At 39.4% G+C, this 20,219-nt stretch overlaps 1 protein-coding gene and 1 long non-coding RNA gene across 6 annotated transcripts in view; one reads left to right on the top strand and one right to left on the bottom strand.

The window, feature by feature from the left end:
* ppp6r3 (protein phosphatase 6, regulatory subunit 3) overlaps positions 1–20,219 on the top strand; it is a 163,914-nt gene that overhangs the window by 58,390 nt on the left and 85,305 nt on the right. For all 5 annotated transcript variants that reach the window (XM_051923420.1, XM_051923422.1, XM_051923421.1 and 2 more), the window contains exons 4-6: positions 12,990–13,222; positions 13,332–13,518; positions 17,497–17,634. In XM_051923420.1, the coding sequence (XP_051779380.1) occupies positions 12,996–13,222; positions 13,332–13,518; positions 17,497–17,634 (552 nt within the window). In that variant the 5' untranslated portion in view covers positions 12,990–12,995. The remainder of the gene's footprint in view (positions 1–12,989; positions 13,223–13,331; positions 13,519–17,496; positions 17,635–20,219) is intronic.
* LOC127526785 (uncharacterized) lies at positions 14,327–14,801 on the bottom strand. Its single transcript, XR_007934221.1, has 2 exons — positions 14,701–14,801; positions 14,327–14,519 (listed from the first exon to the last, which is right to left on the bottom strand). It is a non-coding gene; the product is annotated as an uncharacterized LOC127526785 (long non-coding RNA).

The following is a 20,219-nucleotide window of genomic DNA, read 5'->3' as shown; positions in this document are numbered from 1 at the left end:
GACTGGCTTGGATATTCAAGAATATTTCATTTTTTAGCTCTGAAAAGCGTGTATGTTGTCCCAATGCAGAATTTTTGGAATCATTACCTTGTTGTAGGATGAAGCTCTGTCCAGTGGGTTTGGAGGCATTTACTGTAACTTGAGAAGATCAGATGTTTCTGTGCGCCTCAGTATTCATTGCCATAATCAATGAAGAGAAGTGTGTCAGTACCTGTGGCAGCCATACTGTAGCGAGTTCCTCTTAAGTTGGATGAGGAGCCCAGCACACACACACACAAAAATCTCCTACTCTTAGGAAAATAATTCTATTAGGAATGGAAACCGACAGAACCTTAGCCCCAATTTGATGTCCTCAGCTGGGGTTGTATTTTATGAATTTATACAAAGGAAGTAATCACCCCAACAATTCTTTAAACAATCAAAAGAAAGAATATATATTATAAATCAAACACAACAATAAACACACTTTAACCAATCCTTATAAAATCTATAACTATACAAAACCTAAATAATATGCCACCCCCTTAAACTCTCTATAATATATTCCCCAGAATATGGCGCAACAGCAAGGCAAGCAAGCAAGAAAGAAAGAAAGCAGGGAAAAGAAACAGGAAAAATATCCTATTAATAAACAACCCAAATATATTCACATGTACTTAAACCTATATTACATCTATATACAAATATAAATTAGACACACACACCCACACAATCCCCACACGTTCCCCAGTCCCTTTTATATTAACTTTTTTTTAAAAGTCTATCTTCACACGGTCTGGGAAGACTGCAGTGAATCCAGTGACCAATCCTGATGTGTGCTGCTGACACGTTTATTGAACTTGTAAAAAAGAAACGATCTCACCGGCCTGGCGACAGTTCCTTTGTTGAAGGATGAAGTCCGTCTCACCCGGGTGTCTCGGCGTTAGCGTCCGTCCATGGCCGACGCCCGCAAAATAACAGCCAAGTAAAGCCGTGAGCGCTGAAGGTCCTTTCAGGTTAGCCGGCACTCCTTCTTCGTGCACCCAACTGTCCTTATTACAGAGTCCTGCTTGCTTCTTTTTTCCATTCGCCTTCCCAGCTCCTTGTTTTAACAGTCTTCCTTCTCTCTTGCTCACCTTTCTCTCCCCTCCTTTTTTATAATACGCGCCTCCTTGCCTTTTTAAAGTCAGTTCCCCTTATGTCACACCACAGTACGTTTTGGCAAGGACCCACAGGCGTAGTTTGGTCCCCAACTCCCCTTAAAGAGATATCGCACAGTAAGTTATTCCCTTGGACATCCTCTAAAAGGAAGCAAGCGGCAGAAACCGTTCACAAGCACACATAAAATATGTGACAACCGTTACAATACACCCCCAAGCTATAACACAACCAGCATCATGTTTAATGAGGCGGATATGCTTTGGATCCTGGGCAGTTAATTTTGGTCTCCCCACTTTTTGTTCTTGTCATCACTCTGATGAAGGTTCATCTGCGCCTCTGTCTGTCCACAAGACGTTTTCTCAGAATTCTTCAGACATTTGTAAGTACTTTTTCTGCAAACTATAATCTGGCCATCCTGTTTTTGTGGCTAACTATTAGTTTCCATGATGCAGTGTGGCCTCTATATTTCTGTTGTTGATGTCTTCTGCAGTCCTGCGGTGGGTTGGCACCCTGCCCAGGATTGGTTCCTGCCTTGTGCCCTGTGTTGGCTGGGATTGGCTCCAGCAGACCCCCGTGACCCTGTGTTTGGATTCAGTGGGTTGGATAATGGATGGATGGATGGATGTCTTCTGCAGATCCACATCTACCTCCTAAGAACTGTTTCTGATCTGTCGGACAGGCATTTGGGACTTTTTTTTTTTTTTTTTTTTTTTAAACCAACGTGAGAATTCTTCTGTCATCAGCAGTGGAGGTCTTCCTTGGCCTACCAGTCCCTTTGCAATTACTGACCTCACCAGTGTGCTCTTTCTTCTTATTGATATTCCAGACAGTTGATTTAGGTAATCCTAAGGTTTTACAGATGTCTCTAATGGTTTTATTCTGGTTTTCCAGCTTCAAATTGGCTTCTTTGACTTTAATTGGCACAGTTCTTCTTGTCCTTATGTTGACTCTAAATGTCGTCTGTAGTTACACACACGCCCAGATATCTCAGGAAGCAATGAAACCCACCCAAGTAATTGCAAACACCTGTGATGCCAATTGTCCCTAACATTGTTGCCCTAAAATAGGGAGACCAAGTAGAAAAAAGCTTTGTCATTTCTACTTGATGCGACTAAAATGTATGCAAATACCCTTAAGTTAAAGTCTGCAGTGTGCACTTTAGTCGTGCCTGCATTGTTTTGATTTATAATTTTAAACTGTGGAGCAGAGGGTTAAATCGGGGAGAAATATGTTTTTGTCCCAAACATTATGAGGGCAATGTAGAGTACACTTAAAATGGCAGTTGACCTAAGTACAGTACACGTTCTATAAATAGCCCAATAAATATATCAAATAAACAAGATAAAGAACAAATAGTCTCCTGCTAGTTTAAAAAGCAAAGTAGAAAAGATGGTTGTTCAACATGGATTTAAAAGCAACTAAAATTGTTGCAGACCTAATGTAAAGGGTTAGACTATTCTAAAGCTTAAGAGCAGCTGCTGCACAAACACGGTCACATCTGAACGTTAGTCTGGACCTGTGATTTCAAAGCACAACTTATATCGTCCACCAAACTCGTTCCTTTTGTGTTTGCCAAAATAAACCACTACGTGAAAAGAAGACCTGGTCGAAGGAACTGGATACGTGTCATTTAACTTGGAAAGAAAACAAAACTATTGGGTGCAGTTTTGAACTTGCTATATTTTGATAGACTTTGGCAAGAGCAGGGCAAAATGTAAACTGAAGTGTATTGAGTCGATGGTTTTCTCTTGACACTGCAATAGAAAGCTAGATGATGTGTGTGACTTCAGACTGTACCTTGAGATGAGGAGTGGAATAGGAATGCTCTTCACCATGTTTGGTAACGGGAAAGGCCATTGTTGCATTGCTGCTGAAATAAAATGTTTGATAACTTGTGGGAAACTTGACAGTCGGCTAAGAGGCGTTTTCTGTGTTAGTTATTTGCCTCTGGCTGCAAATGATGTTGTCAATGAGGATTATTTAACTAACTGTTAAGTTATAAAAGGTTTAGAGGAGCACTTATTAAGAAAATGTGGTCTACGTGTGCTTGAAATTCAGAGGGATGTTCAAACAGTAAAGGTTGTTATGTATATTGTTCTGCGTGTATGGTCCTTGGGCTTTTTTGTTGTGTTGAGGTGTGATGCTACTTGGTAGGATAAATTGGCAAACGTTCAGGTGTTCTCTCTGGTGGCCCCTTATCATGGAGTTGCCCCATATTCCAGGATTGATCAAAATGAAGTGTCATGTTGGTAAAACTGAAGTTGAAAAGTCCATAGTATATGCACGTGAGCCTACATTTCAGTCGGCTGGAGATTTGATAAACGTTAAGTTTAAGGATTCAGAAACTTGTAGATGTTTGCAACATTTTTTTGTAGAAGACATTTTTAAACTAAGGGTGTTTTCAAAGTAGTAATTACATGCAAAGAAAACACAAATTTATATAAGAGCAACAATGCATAACTAGTACAGTAATCCCTCGCTATATCGCGCTTCGCCTTTCGCGGCTTCACTCCATCGCGGATTTTATATGTAAGCATATTTAAATATATATCGTGGATTTTTCGCTGCTTCGCGGGTTTCTGCGGACAATGGGTCTTTTAATTTCTGGTACATGCTTCCTCAGTTGGTTTGCCCAGTTGATTTCATACAAGGGACGCTATTGGCAGATGGCTGAGAAGCTACCCAACTTACTTTCTCTCTCTCTCTCTCTCTTGCTCTGACGTAGGGGGGTGTGAGCAGGGGGGCTGTTCGCACACCTAGACGATACGGACGCTCGTCTAAAAATGCTGAAAGATTATCTTCACGTTGCTATCTTTTGTGCAGCTGCAGCTGCTTCCTGAAACGACATGCTGAACGGTGCTTCGCATACTTAAAAGCTCGAAGGGCACGTATTGATTTTTTTATCTGTCTCTCTCTCTCTCTCTCTCTCTCTCTGCTCCTGACGGAGGGGGTGTGAGCTGCCACCTTCAACAGCTTTGTGCCGTGGTGCTTCGCATACTTAAAAGCCAAACAGCCCTATTGATTTGTTTGCTCCTTTGAAGAGGAAGATATGTTTGCATTCTTTTAATTGTGAGACTGAACTGTCATCTCTGTCTTGTCATGGAGCACAGTTTAAACTTTTGAAAAAGAGACAAATGTTTGTTTACAGTGTTTGAATAACGTTCCTGTCTCTCTACAACCTCCTGTGTTTCTGCGCAAATCTGTGACCCAAGCATGACAATATAAAAATAACCATATAAACATATGGTTTGTACTTCGCGGATTTCCTTATTTCGCGGGTGGCTCTGGAACACAACCCCCGCGATGGAGGAGGGATTACTGTATACAAAAAATATGAATGCACACTTACATAAGAGAAATTATATATAATCTCTAAGTGACAGTTCTGATGACAAGGTCAGATGGCCAGGGTGGACAGACAGAAAAAATAAAAAAAAACATCAGTTAAGGTGGAGGAAAAAAATAATCTTTAGGGAGTCTTATGGTAGGTTGAGGCCTTCTACTTTCATACAAACATCACAGACAGCTGCCCAGAACTTTGATCGGGTGGTGGCGGCAGCACATATCGTCACCACAGAAAAGAGATGATTAATGAAGATAGCTAATTCATTGAAGAGTGTGAGAATTCTATGCAAATCTATTTATTAAGGCTAGAACTAAATTGTAGTTATAAGAAGGCCAACTGTGTTTTTAGGAGGGCGTAATTTAAAATGTCCCAAAGTGTTAGCCCGGTGTAATTCCTGATTTTTGGTGCATAATAGCAAAAGGCCACCTTACCACTTCTTTTATGGTTGTCCCTTAGAATAATAAGCAGACTGCTGTTAGAAGATCTAAGGTTATGATTTGGATTGTAGGTGGATAGGCACTCCAAAATATATAAAGAATATATAAAGAAGCAAGATTATTTCAACTTTATATACCGTTAGCAGTATTTTAAAGAAACCTCTAAAGGACTCTGGTAACCAGTGTAACGATGCTAAGATTGGTGTGATGTGCTCAAACTTTCTTTATCTGGCTAAAGTTTTTGCTGTTGTATTCTGAACTTGCTGCAACCAGTTGGTCTTTCTTAGGCAGAAAAAGTTAGAGGAGTATATTACAGTAACCTAGTCAACTAAAAACAAAAGCACAAATTAATTTCTTATCTTGCAGTGTTGCAAGAGGTCTAACTTTTGCAATGTTCCTTAAATGGGAAGAATGCTGTCTTGGTAATCTGGTTCATGTGCTATTTACCGTTCAGGTCAGAGTTCATGATTACCCCTAAACTCTTTATTTCCGCCTTGACTTTTAATTCTAAGGGATCAAGTTTATTTCTAATACCCTCACTATTTTTATTTTTGACTGAGATTTCAGTTTTTTCTTACTTAGCTTCTGGAAGTTACTAGTCATCCTTTCAGAAGTACAAAACAGTCGGAGAGCCCAGAGTGTCAGGGTCATCGGGTGCTATAAAAAGGTAAAGCTGTGTGTCGTCTGCATAGCCATGGTAGCTTACCTTGTGTTTTGAGTTAACCTGGACTAGTTGGAGCATATAGTTTGAAAGTGACAGCGGGCACAGAATAGATCCTTGTGGTACACCATATTCATTATCATGGATCTCTGAACTACAGTCACCACAACTAACAAAATTTTCTACCTGGTAAATAAAACGGAGCCCAATTTTAGACATTGCCCAACAGGGCTTTCCATCGATTAATGTGTTTTATAAGAATGCTGTGGTCTCTGGTGTCAAATGCTGTGCCCAAGTCCAGTAGAACAAGAACAGATCCGTGTCCTCTGTTAAAATGAACCTGCAAGTCATTCACTACTTTAAGCATTGCAGTTTCTGTACTACAGATCATTCTAAAACCTGAAATGTTTATTGAAGTTGTCATTATAAAAGGAAGGTTAGAAGTTGGCCTAAATTTGTCAAGTACAGCCGATTCTGGATTGTTTGTTCTTAAGCAGGGTTTTAACTGCAGGAGCTTTTGGGCAATCTAGGAAGACCCCCATATCCAATGACGAGTTCACTATGTCAAGTTCACCATCCATTAGCATATCTGAGATTTCTTTGAAAAATCCTGTTGAGACTTCTCCAGGACACAAGTGGAGGGGTTTAGTTGAGAAATGTAGGGTTCAGGAGAACTTATTGCAGTGAAGGAATTTAACTCTCTCTATAAAGAGCATGCTGGGGTTCAACAGGATTCCTTTTCTAGGGATGTTTTATATTTCTAATACTTTGTGTTTAAAAAAATGTGGCAAAAAAAAACATGTTTTTCCAGGAGCTTCCTATTAATAATTTTACAAAAACAGGTGTGCCTCGCAAGATGGGCTGCTTTATTGTACTCTGCCCTATGTGCCTTTAATATTTGATTGTGGACTGTTAATTTAGTTTTCCCCCCATTTATGCTCAGCCCTATGACATTTTCTGTTAAGATTTAAGATTTGTTTTTTTTTAAGGTATTTTAGTGCCGGAGGATTTCTTAATTTTTTGAGGGCCACTAAAATGGCTACAGCTCTTGCCATAGAAAAAAAATATTTAATCTTACTGATAACACTGCTGGCTGTGCTTGGACAACCACTAAATTTGGACTGACTACTCAGAATATTAGCAAACTTAGACCCTTTAGATTTAGTAACGAGTATTTCTATGTTAAATAGAATGCAGAAATGGTCAGATATACCGATATCCGTAACCAGCCTCACATCAACTTTGAATCCTTTTGAAATGACTAGACTCGTGTCCTCCTTTGTGTAGGCTGGCTGATGTGCTGGCTAAGATCAACAGAGTGTAGCATGTAAATAAATTCTCTTGCTTTAGGGTTGCACTAAATTTCAACATAAATATTGAAATTTTCTACATTTAGGTAGACTTTATTATCCCAGAGGGAAATTTAGGAACCTGTTGTAATTGGTTAGTATGCATACCAAGTCTGAGCATTCCTCAGTAAACGACTCATTATATTTTGTGGTCTGTAAATGATCAATACGAGAGACTGCATCACTCATTGAATAACTAAGGCAAGACAGTTGAAGGACACGAAAGTGACAAAACTAGTAGCATTACAGTTTAGTTAGCCTGAGAAAACACTTGCTAAACAGGCTCCTTTTTTTCCTTGGTAAACCAAATGAATAAAATTGTAATTTAGAGTTGCTGCTTCAATGAACCCTGCCTAGCACGGGTTTACATTGCACAAAATTGTTTAAATTGGCATCACTATTAATGTTGTCTTTTACATTGAATGATTTGCCTGTTAGAGCACTGATGCTACGTAATGTCGTTTTAGAAGTCACAAGTTTGCATGATTTCAACCAACAATTAATGACAAGTATATTTATTTATTAAATTGAGGACGTTAATTCCTCATTGTATACTGTTTTTTATGCGTTTATTATGGTTACATGTTGCTTATCATTCCAGTAGCAAAAAAAAAAAATCAAAGGCCACAGGCCTAAATAACTACAAATGAGTAGCTTTAACCTCAGTGGTAATGAAAACCTTTGAAAGGTTAATTCTGAATGACCTCAAGAATGCTACAAAAACTTCTTGGACCCATTTCGGTTTGCCTACAGAGCCAGCTGGTCTTGGGATAATGCAGTGAATTTAGGTCTGAGTTTTATTTACCATTCCCTTGATAAGCTAGGGGCAGATGTGAGGATCTTGTTTGTGGACTTTAGCTCTGCTTTCAATATCATCCCAGAGTTCCTAGATAAAAACTCGCCCAATTCAACCTGCCATTGGATCACAGACTTTCTTATAGATAGGAAACCGTACATGCAGTTGGCCACACACGTCTGACCAATTAACCCTTAGTAGTTGTGCACCACAGGAGTGTGTCCTTACCCAACTACACTCTTTATACCAATGACTGTGCCTCTGGCAATTCATCTGTCAAACTTCTTAAATTTGCAGATGACATCACAGTAATTGTCCTCATTTCAAACATTGAGTCCATATACTGACAACAGGTGAAAAATCTGACATTATGGTGCAGCCATAATACTTAACATTCAGAAAACTCAGGAGATGATTATAAATTTCAGGAAACGGACACTTGCTCATCTATCACTTGCCATAAATAGTTCAGTCGTTGGGATGGCAGAATCATTTAAGTTTTTGGGCAATGTGCTGCCTCAGAACCTTAAGTGGAACAATAATATCACATGCATTATTAAGAAAACCCATCAGAGAATGTGCGTTTTGTGTCCACTGAGGAAATTCAATCTACCTTAAGCAATACTGGTCCAGTTCTACACCACCATCATCGAGTCCATTCTGACCACATCTATAAATGTCTGCCTCTATTCAGGTTAAGGTCAATCTGCAGCGCAACATCAAAGCCTTTGAAAGGATCACAGGCTGTAACTTACCAGGCATTGCAGCCCTCTTCCTTACCTTGGACTCCTAAGACGTCAAAGGTCATTGCCGATCTGACTCGCCCATTCCAAAGATATCCCTCTGGCAAATGTCTTTGTGCAGTGAAAATGAAAACATCCCATCACCAAAACTGTTACCCCCCCCACCCCCCCTCCCCGACACCCCCCTAAGAGTAGTTATTTTAACATATCAGGTCTGACTTCTACTCTGTATCTGTGTATACTTTCACACTGGACTGCCTGGACATTTTAATCCTACATAATTTGTATCCTTTTACATTTTATCTTCTTATATTCATCTTTTACATTCTGTGTTATCCTTTTATGTTCCACCAATACTGTCCAGACAAATTCCCAGTACATGTTAGTGTACTTGGCCAAAAAAGTGAGTTCTTCCCACTTTGGAAGAAGAGCAAATGTGTGGAGTGTCATCAAGCAAATCCTAGATGGTTGTGAACAACAGAGGATGACAGAAGTCAGGTTTTAATGAGGGAGACTTTTTGAACTTGTTTAGTCATGTTCTCATGTTGATAGTTTAGTTTTAGTTGGTCGTTTCTCAATCTCCTGGATGGGAGGGTTAACAATCGTAACAATGTGAAAATGAAGCACCACAAAAGGAATTTTCAGGTGAAAGATTCACATTAATCTTATTGATGAGTAAGGGAGAAAAAAAACCCCAAAAACCTCAGAAGTCACAAGAATTTAAACGCCACTGTTCTGTGTGTTGAAGTGCAGGTTGTCCTCAACATGTCCAGTTTTTTAAAGCTTTGTTTCAGTAAAATGATTGTTCTGCTATTAAAGCTTTGGACAGCAACGTCAAATCGCTAAACGCAAGTAGCACATGTTGTCAGTGGTAGGCTGTTGAATGTGTCCAGATTGAATTATGATTTATGTTGTGGTCGACAGAAGTCTGTTTCAGTCCTAATGCTCTGGGCTGCCATGTCTTCTTACTTGGAGGTGGATGTGTAATGATTACGATGACTTTGATTTTGCCTTGACTGCTATGGTACACTTCAATCATGTCATTTTTGGCAATTTTTTTAAATTTTATTTCTCATGAAGTTATATTTACAGATTGCTATTTTGAAGAATTAATTTACTGTAGTTTGTGCATATGACAGTAAACTAGAAATGGACTTGGCTTAATGCCTGGCCACTTGTACAGTTTGGTCCATAAATATTTGGACAGAGACAACTTTTTTCTCATTTTGGTTCTGTACATTACCACAATGAATTTGAAATGAAACAACTCCGATGCAGTTGAAGTGCGGACTTTCAGCTTTAATTCAGTGGGTGAACAAAACGATTGCATAAAAATGGGAGGCAACTAAAGCATTTTTTGAACACAATCCCTTCATTTCAGGGGCTCCAAAGTAATTGGACAATTGACTCAAAGGCTATTTCATGGGCAGGTGTGGGCAAGTCCGTCGTTATGTCCTTATCAATGAAGCAGATAAAAGGCCTGGAGTTGATTTGAGGTGTGGTGCTTGCATGTGGAAGATTTTGCTGTGAACAGACAACATGCGGTCAAAGGAGCTCTCCATGCAGGTGAAAGAAGCCATCCTTAAGCTGCAAAAACAGAAAAAACCCATCGGAGAAATTGCTCCAATATTACGAGTGGCAAAATCTACAGTTTGGTACATCCTGAGAAAGAAAGCAAGCACTGGTGAACTCAGCAACGCAAAAAGACCTGGACGTCCACGGAAGACAACAGTGGTGGATGATCGCAGAATCATTTCCATGGTGAAGAGAAACCCCTTCACAACAGCCAAGCAAGTGAACAACACTCTCCAGGGGGTAGGCGGGCGTATCGATGTCCAAGTCTACCATAAAGAGAAGACTGCATGAACGTAAATCCAGAGGGTGCACTGCAAGGTTCAAGCCACTCATAAGCCTCAAGAATAGAAAGGCTAGATTGGACTTTGCTAAAGAACATCTAAAAAAGCCAGCACAGTTCTGGAAAAACATTCTTTGGACAGATGAAACCAAGATCAACCTCTACCAGAATGATGGCAAGAAAAAAGTATGGAGAAGGCGTGGAACAGCTCATTATCCAAAGCATAGCACATCATCTGTAAAACACGGTGGAGGGAGGCAGTGTGATGGCTGTCAGTGGCAATGGGACACTAGTGTTTATTGATGACGTGACACAGGACAGAAGCAGCCGAATGAATTCTGAGGTGTTCAGAGACATACTGTCTGCTCAAATCCAGCTAAATACAGCAGTCAAATTGATTCATGCTACAGATGGACAATGACCCAAAACATACAGCCAAAGCAACGCAGGAGTTTATTAAAGCAAAGAAGTGGAAAATTCTAGAATGGCCAAGTCAGTCACCTGATCTTAACCCAACTGAGCAGGCATTTCACTTGTTGAAGACTAAACTTCAGACAGAAAGGCCCACAAACAAACAGCAACTGAAAGTAAAGGCCTGGCAGAGCATTAAAAAGGAGGAAACCCAACATCTGGTGATGTCCAGGAGTTCAAGACTTCATGCTGTCATTGCCAGCAAGGGGTTTTCAACCAAGTATTAGAAATGAACATATGATTTCCAGTTATTTAATTTGTCCAATTACTTTGGAGCCCCTGAAATGAACGGATTGTGTTTAAAACAAAAAAAAAATGCTTTAGTTGCCTGACATTTTTATGAAATCGTTTTCTTCACCCCACTGAATTAAAGCTGAAAGTCTGCACTTCAACTGCATCGGAGTTGTTTCCTTTAAAATTCATTGTGGTGATGTGCAGAACCAAAATTAGAAAAAAGTTGTCTCTGTCCAAATATTTATGGACCTAACTGTATGTGTTTTTGTATTGAAGTGTGCAGGAGTTCATCTAAGAGCTATGGCTTGGGTGCAGTTTTGATTTCATCATTAACTATCTGTGCTGAGCTGTCTTTGTTCTTTGTCTGTGTTCAAGTGCTCTTTGTCTCATCATTTTGTACTCTTGTGATATCCAAGTGTTCTTATATTTTTATGATACTGGATGTACATGGCCATCTCCTCCATCCACTCAAGCACGTGTTCCTTTCAACATCATCGGTTAGCACTTGTAAAATTCCTTTAGAGCAAACTCTTGTGTTTATGGTGGCTATGAGGTCAAAGAGCTAACACCACCACCACCACCATCATGACTCCATTGTGAAGAATCGAGTCAGTATCTAAGAACAGCCTGCACAATTGCTGGCTGACTTTTTGATTCTCCGCTCATGACTTAAGGATTGGTAAACCTCTGTGGTTTCAGAAGCAGTTTCTGTCTTTCTTTTCTTATCTTACTTTGTTTCCTTTGGCTAAGTTGCTGTACTGTGCATGTGTTTGTTTTTTTTTTTTAAAGTACGTTTCATGTATTTATTATTATATAGATTCTAGGAAATGAATGAAGTTGTCTTCAATGTGCTTGTAATGTTTTGTTCTCTAAAAATCTAAACATAGCACAGCTTTGTCACCATGTTCACTTGAAGGAATTGCTGCAATCATCAGGGTGTCTGTATACATTTCATATAGCGCTCTAGACAGACCCCTGTATATAGATATGCAAAGCAGCACTTGTGTATATTTGGCAGCAAACTGTATTTTTAGATGTCAAAGTGCTGTCACATTTTTGACTTGGTAGAAGTCGTCATTTGTATTCATTTGTGTGTTTCTCACTATGAATGGAAAGTTTTTGTTTCTAGCAACTCTGTGTGTCTTGAACAAAATAGCGCAGTATGACTGGACTCTATGCTTTTCCTTCATTTATTTAATGTAGTCATTACTGGTATAAAATCTTATCTAGAAATGTAAGATTTTTGCCATTAAGCTTAACACAAACTGTACATTTCTTAGTGTATTGCTTTCCATTACTTACAATAAGGTCACATTTGCCTAAAACCTCTGTGATAACAAGCCTTGTAACTTCCCATTGCGTAGAAACTTAGGAAATGAGAAGTGTTGCATTGCAAAGCCATGTTAATACAAGAGAACGGTGCTCTTCTGAACTCTGTGCCCTTCAAGGTGCTTTAAATCCTGCATGAGAGTGGTGGCTCAGTGGAAGATGTCCAGGATAATCTAAGCAGGATTAGTTCACTCTGAACAGCGGGCAGGTGTGCCAAGCCCTTGCTGTGCCTGTACTCTTCAGCTCCTGATCATGGGTGATGTTAAGCTAAGTGTTTCAAAATATGTGTGTGCCTGCTGGTGGTTTGTTTTTTGTATTCACCCTTGCATCATAGTACTACTGCCATGCTAGTCTTCAGATTAAAACAGGAAGTGCAGTGTATGCCATATCATGGCTGCTTGTTCCTTTGAACTACTGCTTGAAGAGAAGTCCAAGCTGTCTGATGCATAGAGTGTTCATTCACAAAGTACTTGAGAACAGCCATGAACATCTGTAGTTTTCTGTAATAAGGAAATGGTTAATGAGTATAGGTAGCCATATCTGTGTTTTTTGGATTTTGCCTAAAAACCTGCTGATGTGTGTAATTTGTTGTAAACTGTCAACACATTCATTTCATTTCTATTTGTAGGGCATCATGTTTTGGAAATTTGATCTTCATACATCGTCTCATATAGACACTCTTCTGGAGAAAGAGGATGTGACACTTACTGAGCTTATGGATGAGGAGGATGTCCTTCAAGAATGTAAAGCTCAAAACCGCAAGCTCTTAGACTTTCTGGTTAAACCTGAATGCATGGAGGATCTGGTGTCCCATATTACAGAAGAGCCTCCTAAAGAAATGGAGGAGAAGATTCAATACAAGTGGGTGATGTTGCTCTCCACAAAAACATGCTTACAGTTCTGTGAGTGATGCCGCGCGTTGATGTGGCTTTGTTATAAAGATTCAAATGGACTTTTTTTGTCATTTTAGGTATTCAAATATATCTTGTGAGCTCTTAACCTGTGATGTTGCAATAGTGAATGATCGTTTGGGAGAAGATGAAAACCTGCTCCTGAAGCTCTACGGGTTTCTACACCGTGAACCTCCTATTAACCCTTTGCTTGCTAGTTTCTTTAGTAAAGTTTTGAGCATTCTTATTAGCAGAAAACCAGAACAGGTAAAGCCACTCTGTCCTTCCAAATACTTTCTTTATTTCCTAAATTGTTTTTTTTTGTTACCTAATAGCATATACATCATGCCCCCCCCCCCCCCCTTTCCCCTAACCCTTTAGGTTGCATTAAACTAAATTTTCCAAGATTTACCTGCCATTTGTTTTCTTTTAATATTGCTCAAAATGTTATTGCCTTTCCAAGAAAAATGTTTATTTTCAAAATATTAGACATGTATTCATTTATGTTTTAATATCTACTGATAGCAAGCAAGGTGGACTACATGATCAATGGTGGGGAATGGACCTGCTATAAGGTACCCATCCAGGGCCACTCACTGTGAACTTTATTTCCTTTTTTTTCTACCTCCTGAAGTTTTACTGATGATTTACCTGAAAGTTGAGCTCTGATCATTTTGGCAGTGCCTGACGACACCAGTGGATGACACAGATTATCAGCTTTTTGCTCTGTGCAGTTCCATCAGGCAGAGTTTTAAGGATGAGTCCCTAATGTGATCCTGACAGAGATCTTGAACAAAATAGACTTTCATGATAAACAGATTAGGACACTGTCTTTGAGTACCAAGCTAATGGAGCTGGACAGTCCATTTTGAAGCATTTCCACATATTAAGGATAAAGGAGAATACAGCTGAGCATGTAAACTCCATCAATTAAAGTTCTGTCCCTCCCTTCCTTTTCAACAGTAGTTTAAAAATGCTATAGATTTTATACATCTTGTGAATCTATCCCACTTAAGGTCATGGACACTGATGTTGCTGGCCATCCGACTCTTCTTCATTAGACTAGAAAAATATAATTCTACAGTGGCTAAGGAATTCTGTCTCCTTCCAGTCCAAACAATGGGTGAAGCCAAAAAGGTTATGGCTCCCATAATAAAAAGAGCCTAGTATCAAACCTACACCTGAGGGTTGTATTGTTAATTTCTGCACTGCTGCAAACACTGTGTTATATGTGCTGTCTAAGGCACAATTCTCCACTTCACGATTGGCTTTTTATTGCTATAATAATGATCATTCTTTGCATTTATATAGCGCTTTTCTCACTACTTAAAGCGCTTAGCAATTGCAGGTTACGTTCCTTGCTCAAGGAGCCTAACAGAGCAGAGTCCCTATTGGCATTTACGGGATTACCTTCCGATTGCCAGTGCAGATCCCTCGCCTCAGAGCCACCACTCCGCCGCTATTGCCAGTAATAGATTACTGAGCTAGTGTCTCATCTTTGGAGGGTGAATGCTGCCATGTGGCAGGTCTGGAATTCAGGCTACAAGTCAACGTTTGAACCAAACATAGAACTTCTGCAAAATGTTGAGTGGAATATTCAGATTTATGCCGATAAGGTAATGTTGGTCTTCATGTTGCAGACTTCTCAGTCAATTGTCCTCAGTCAAAAAGGCAGATATTCCAGTTTTAGAATTTGTACTAAGCCATTTTAAACACAGCCAATAATACGTGTTTTATACTAAGCTGTTACGAATATTACATACAATTTAAATGTGTATTTTATGCATTAATTCCAAAAAATGTGAATGGCCGTTAAAAATTGTCAACCACATGTGCATTCACATATGTGCAATAAGACCATTTTTGCAATAAAGTGTTCATTAAATTCCATGTATTCTTTGCAAATGGCACTTCAGTATGGACAAGATCAGAATCGTAGTTCATGAAATGAAAGGATTGTTCCTGCTTTACACATCTTGAAGGGGAGAGTGTTGACTTATTAAACATGGGCTTACATCAAGTGCACTATGAAGACGACCTGTATATGTGCATATAATAAAAGCAGTAGTGCTTAAGCCGGTCACTATTACACAGATACCAGACGGCTCATAAGGCTGCACCATAGTTTGAGTCTGCCGATTCACACGCACAGTTTTCAACAATATTTCAATATTTAGGTTTTCTTACCTGTATTTACAGTAGGAGCACACTTCATTGTTTTCATATGCTGCTTTCTGTTGGTCTCTGTGCTGCCATCCACAAAACTCCTAGAGAAGGCCAAAATTTGAGCTGCACTGGCTTTGTAATGTTTGCTTGGTGTAGGAGGCTAACTAAGAATAGGAGGGTATAGTTTGTAAGTAGAGATCTCTCTATTATATAAAAAAAAAAAAAAAAAAATTCCTGGAAAGCAAAATCAAGGCGACGATACGTGATCTTCTTGGAAGTTCTCTGAAGACATTTAAAAGACCCGCGAGACAAAAGAGACTTGCCCCGGAGCGTCTTGCGGGTACCGTAAACATGAGACTTGGTGCCAAGAGATTGTCCCAGGGCCGTCTCGTGGGGATGTGGAACATGAGATTTTTGCAAGACATGCCCTACTTACAAAAGATGATATATAAGAGCACACCCATCAAAAAACACTCAGTCGTGATATGTTTGGAGATTGACAGTGGAGTTGTGTTGGAGAAAATAAGGAAATTCATCTTCGTAAGTGACATGTTGAGTGCAGACGGATGTGTTGGCTCAACATGTGCCTTGTGGAAGTGAGACTTGTCTTGTAAAGGTGGAATATAAAGCAAAGCTAGGAAGAACAGGAATTACAGTGATCAGGAGAGTGTGTGGAATATCCTTGAGTGAGAGAAAGGTAAAGTTTAGAGAGAGACTTTGTGTGAAGGCGCTGGGACTAACAGACTAGAGAGAAGCAAAGGGCAGAAGATACTGGGGTGAAGAAGTGCAGCAAGATGGAGGGGAAGAGGCCCAGTGGGCTGTTGAACATGATGTGGCGCTGTTGTCTGATAATACGAAAAGGATGCTACTCCCTCCAAGGGATGCGAAGGACCACAATGCATAGAGAGAGTATGATTTTTGGAGCAAACAGATAAAAGCACTTTGGGTACATCCACAGGCCATTGTGTTTGCAGGTGATGGATATAACAAGTGCATGTGTTAGTGGAGGTATTGAGCGGTGAAATTGGACAGAAAACATTCCGAAACTGAAGCTGTAGCAGACAGTAAAGTTGAACATGATGACACAGAAGAACTTTTGCTGAAAAAAGGAGCCGTGTCTGTTGTCTGGAGATACCGTACTTAAAATGTAAAAGGTCGAATGTGGACCAACAACTATTTACTGCAAATGCTGTTGAGCTAAAGTTGTCGCCAGAGGTGGCAACACAAGCAATTTGCTGCACCACCTTAGCTGCAAACATGCTTTGGAGTACCATGAATGTATGGAGCTAAGATTGGCACCCTCCACGTCCTCAGGTAAAACTGAAAAAGCGAGAGGACACTCGAGGTAAACTACTTTTGAGCTAAAAACCTCTCAGTGTTTCATCACTGATGATTTAAGAATATTCTGAACATTTTAGTAGTGGTGGTGTATTGTGTAGGTAATGAAAACTGTTCTGTTACTAAATTGTTCTAACATTGAGAGTGAAATTTCAAAATGCATGGGCAGTTATTCTGAATTTAAATGAATTTTGTAAGTTATTGAGAAGGTTTTTAGTTCTTTGTTTGTATTGCTATCAAGCAGTGCTTTGAGTGTTACAAGATAAGCCTTTGACAGATGATTTAAATTTGTTCAGGTACATGAAATGTTTCAGGATCTGCTGAGGCTGCTTGAAGTAAACTGCATATTTGGGGCCTTGAATGATTCGACACGCAGTAACAGTTTTCATGATTCCTTAATTACATCGCTCAGCTTGTTTAATGGTTGAGAGTCAACAGACATCTAGCTAACCATTGCCGTTTTACCTTTCTCATTGATCACAAAGGGTTAGCATGTTGAAACTTCAATAATCAACTTATTGCAACCAAGTTTTAGTAGATTACCTTTTTGAGTTTTTATGAGTTCACTTTCTGTGGCTTTACAGTCCATTTGGAAGATCTGCATGAAGTAAAGTTTAAAATGTAAAGAGCTGGCTAAATCCAAGTAAACGGCGTCCACTAACCAGCCTGCTGCTGTTTTTTGTCGGACTTTCTTAATAGTTGATCATTGCATTTTTGTTTTGTTTTTTTTGTTTTTTTCAGATTGTTGAATTTCTTAGAAAAAGAGAAGATTTTGTAGATTTAATCATTAAACATATAGGAACCTCTGCTATTATGGATTTGCTGCTCAGGATGTTGACCTGCATTGAACCTCAACAGCTTAGGCAAGATGTTTTAAATGTAAGTAACTGCATTTTGAATGTTGACTTTTGTTCTGGGATGGACTCCTCAACTAATAAAGCATTTCTGAATTTATATGCATGTCCCGTTTATATAAACCAACAAGCTGTGTTATCCAGCTCAGCCTGGGAAATTTAGTAGAATAATGGGGGTTAGTTATAGTGCTGCTGATTAACTGGGTGTATCGGAGGTATGAGGTAATCATTTAAGTGCTTTCTGTGTCCAATATTTGTAGTCCTAAAGGCTGATATTATTGGCAGGCAGTGTGGTGTAGTGGTCATGGCTTTGGACTTTTGACCCTGAGGTTGTGGGTTCAAATCCTGCTGCTTACTCCTTGTAAATGTAATAATCTGTTATAATGTGAATTGAGAGTTTATCATTATATTTGGGCTGGTAGATACGGGCATACATTGATGATGGGGTTGTTTTAACCCAAAATGTGATATTCAGAGTTACTGTATATTCTTGAAAAAGCTTGAATATTGAAATTAGCACCATATAGACATGTATCTATATATTTCTACAGGCACAGCACGTAAAGAGCACTTCAGCTGTGTCTCACCACTGCTAAAGACCATAGCCTTAGATGTGCTCACGGAGCCCGCATGAGGGTTTGAGGCGAGGCTGGCAGCATTTGTTCACAGGCATTGGGATGAAACAGTCGGGAACGCATGGAGGAGCAGCCAAGGAATGCAGTAGCAGGTTCAGGAGCTAAATAAACACTTCTGGTTTAACTTGCACCAGCGTTCTGCAGGGTGGAATAGGAGTCACTCGCTTTTCTGCTATTTATAATCCAAAACGTTGCTGGTTCAGTCCCTGACTTTGTCTCACCATGGTTTAAATCTCCCATTTTTCTTTTTGTAAATTTTGACATGTTTAGAAACTCCTTATCAGATGTTGAGTTTGCAGTGGTCTTAACTGAATTAAACAAAATATGTGGGCATTTGAGCAAAGTAGATTTGAGATTGAGAAAGTAATCAAAGTTACTAAAATTCAATACCAGGATAAAAAAACATTCTTGATTGATGCAACCCGTGAAAGTCTTATGCGTTTAATCTCATCTAGTCAAGTCCTCTCTTTCTGTCCTGAATTAAACTAAAGCCATCAATGCTGCCTTTGATCATTAGAATCAATACTACATACAGTATGGAAACCTGACCAACCATGTGATACATCTTTGAGAAGATAACTTAAGGTTTTTAAAGGAAACAATATGTATAAAGATTCCAGTGCAGTGGGAATTATGGGGCTTGTTTTGACAAACTTTTAATAACAAATAAACGGGTTTTCTCAGACCACTTGAGTACCTCACTGGGAGAATCTGTGCTCCGTTTCACTTTAGAAACGGCACCTGCAGTATACCACTGTGATGAAGAGAACACAAGTGGATTGCCTCTGTGAATGCGGACCAGTGACGTTGTGTCTCTTGTTTTGAAAGATAAGTGCAAGGGACACTTTAAACCCAAATTTCCAGATAGCCCTGACTACCTTCAATCTGCATATGTTGAGGGTGCCTTATCTCTTACATTTCATGTGTCAGTAGCACACCTACATAATAAGTGAACGCCATCAGCCTGCATTTGGTATTCTGCTTCACTTATCCTCGGCACACATACCGTACAGGCTAGTCTGCTAAGCCTTCTGCTGTAGTTTTTAATCTGTGACTGTGTTAGACAGACTTTCAGATCCACTGTGAATTTTACTGATGACGTTATCATTGTAGACGTGATTGTCCACAAAGATGAAATTTTATGCTGGGAGGAAAACTGTAGTCAGCAACAGTAAGATAGCAGGCTCTCTTAATATCAGCAAAACTGGGGAGCTGCACATTGATTTTGGGTGCAGGAAGCAGCAGCTTTCAGTTTCTTGAGGTTGCATTCACTGACAATCCAAAGTAGCAGAAAATATAATGGCTATTTTCATGAAGGCTCACAGATGTCAGAAAGCCTGAATCTCTTCACCTGTGCACAGAAGCTTTTATAGTTACACAGTGGAGATCGCCCTCATTTGTTGCATAAAATCCTGGTATGGCACATATTGAGCCCAGGACCTATCAGGTCCTACAGTAGGTAGCTGGGTTGGCTCAGAATTAGTGATGAGAGAATACATTTAGCCCGCAGTGCAATTCATGTTGCATTTCATACTTCACAATACAAAATTCCCCCAATATGACAATTTCATAAAGACAATGTACTGTATGTTTAGTGTTACTTATTAGACATTTACAAATCAAAATGCTACAAAATTCAAATCACAAATACAAAAGTTTTAATGCAAATTGTAGAAATAAAATCTTCAATATATTTTTGTTTTCGGAGTTAACATTAAGTATCCTTTTGACCTGGCTGCATGCCTTACTAACCCATTCACTGTGTGTCCTGACTGGATTTCTGTTTCATTTCAGTCAAGTGTTAATGTCATACAATACACGATACCAGGCCTTCCATTCAGAACACAACACACACTGCTTTTAAACACAACTTTCACAGTCCTCCACCATCCTACAGTATCAAGTTTTACAACTGTTAGCGGTCACGTGACCAGCTTTCAGGATGACGACTTTCACGTCATACAATAATGACTGT

Source organism: Erpetoichthys calabaricus, chromosome 2 (genome assembly GCF_900747795.2).
Source record: "Erpetoichthys calabaricus chromosome 2, fErpCal1.3, whole genome shotgun sequence".
NCBI classification, from domain to species: Eukaryota; Metazoa; Chordata; class Cladistia; order Polypteriformes; family Polypteridae; genus Erpetoichthys; species Erpetoichthys calabaricus.
This window is presented reverse-complemented; position numbering and strand designations above follow the sequence as displayed.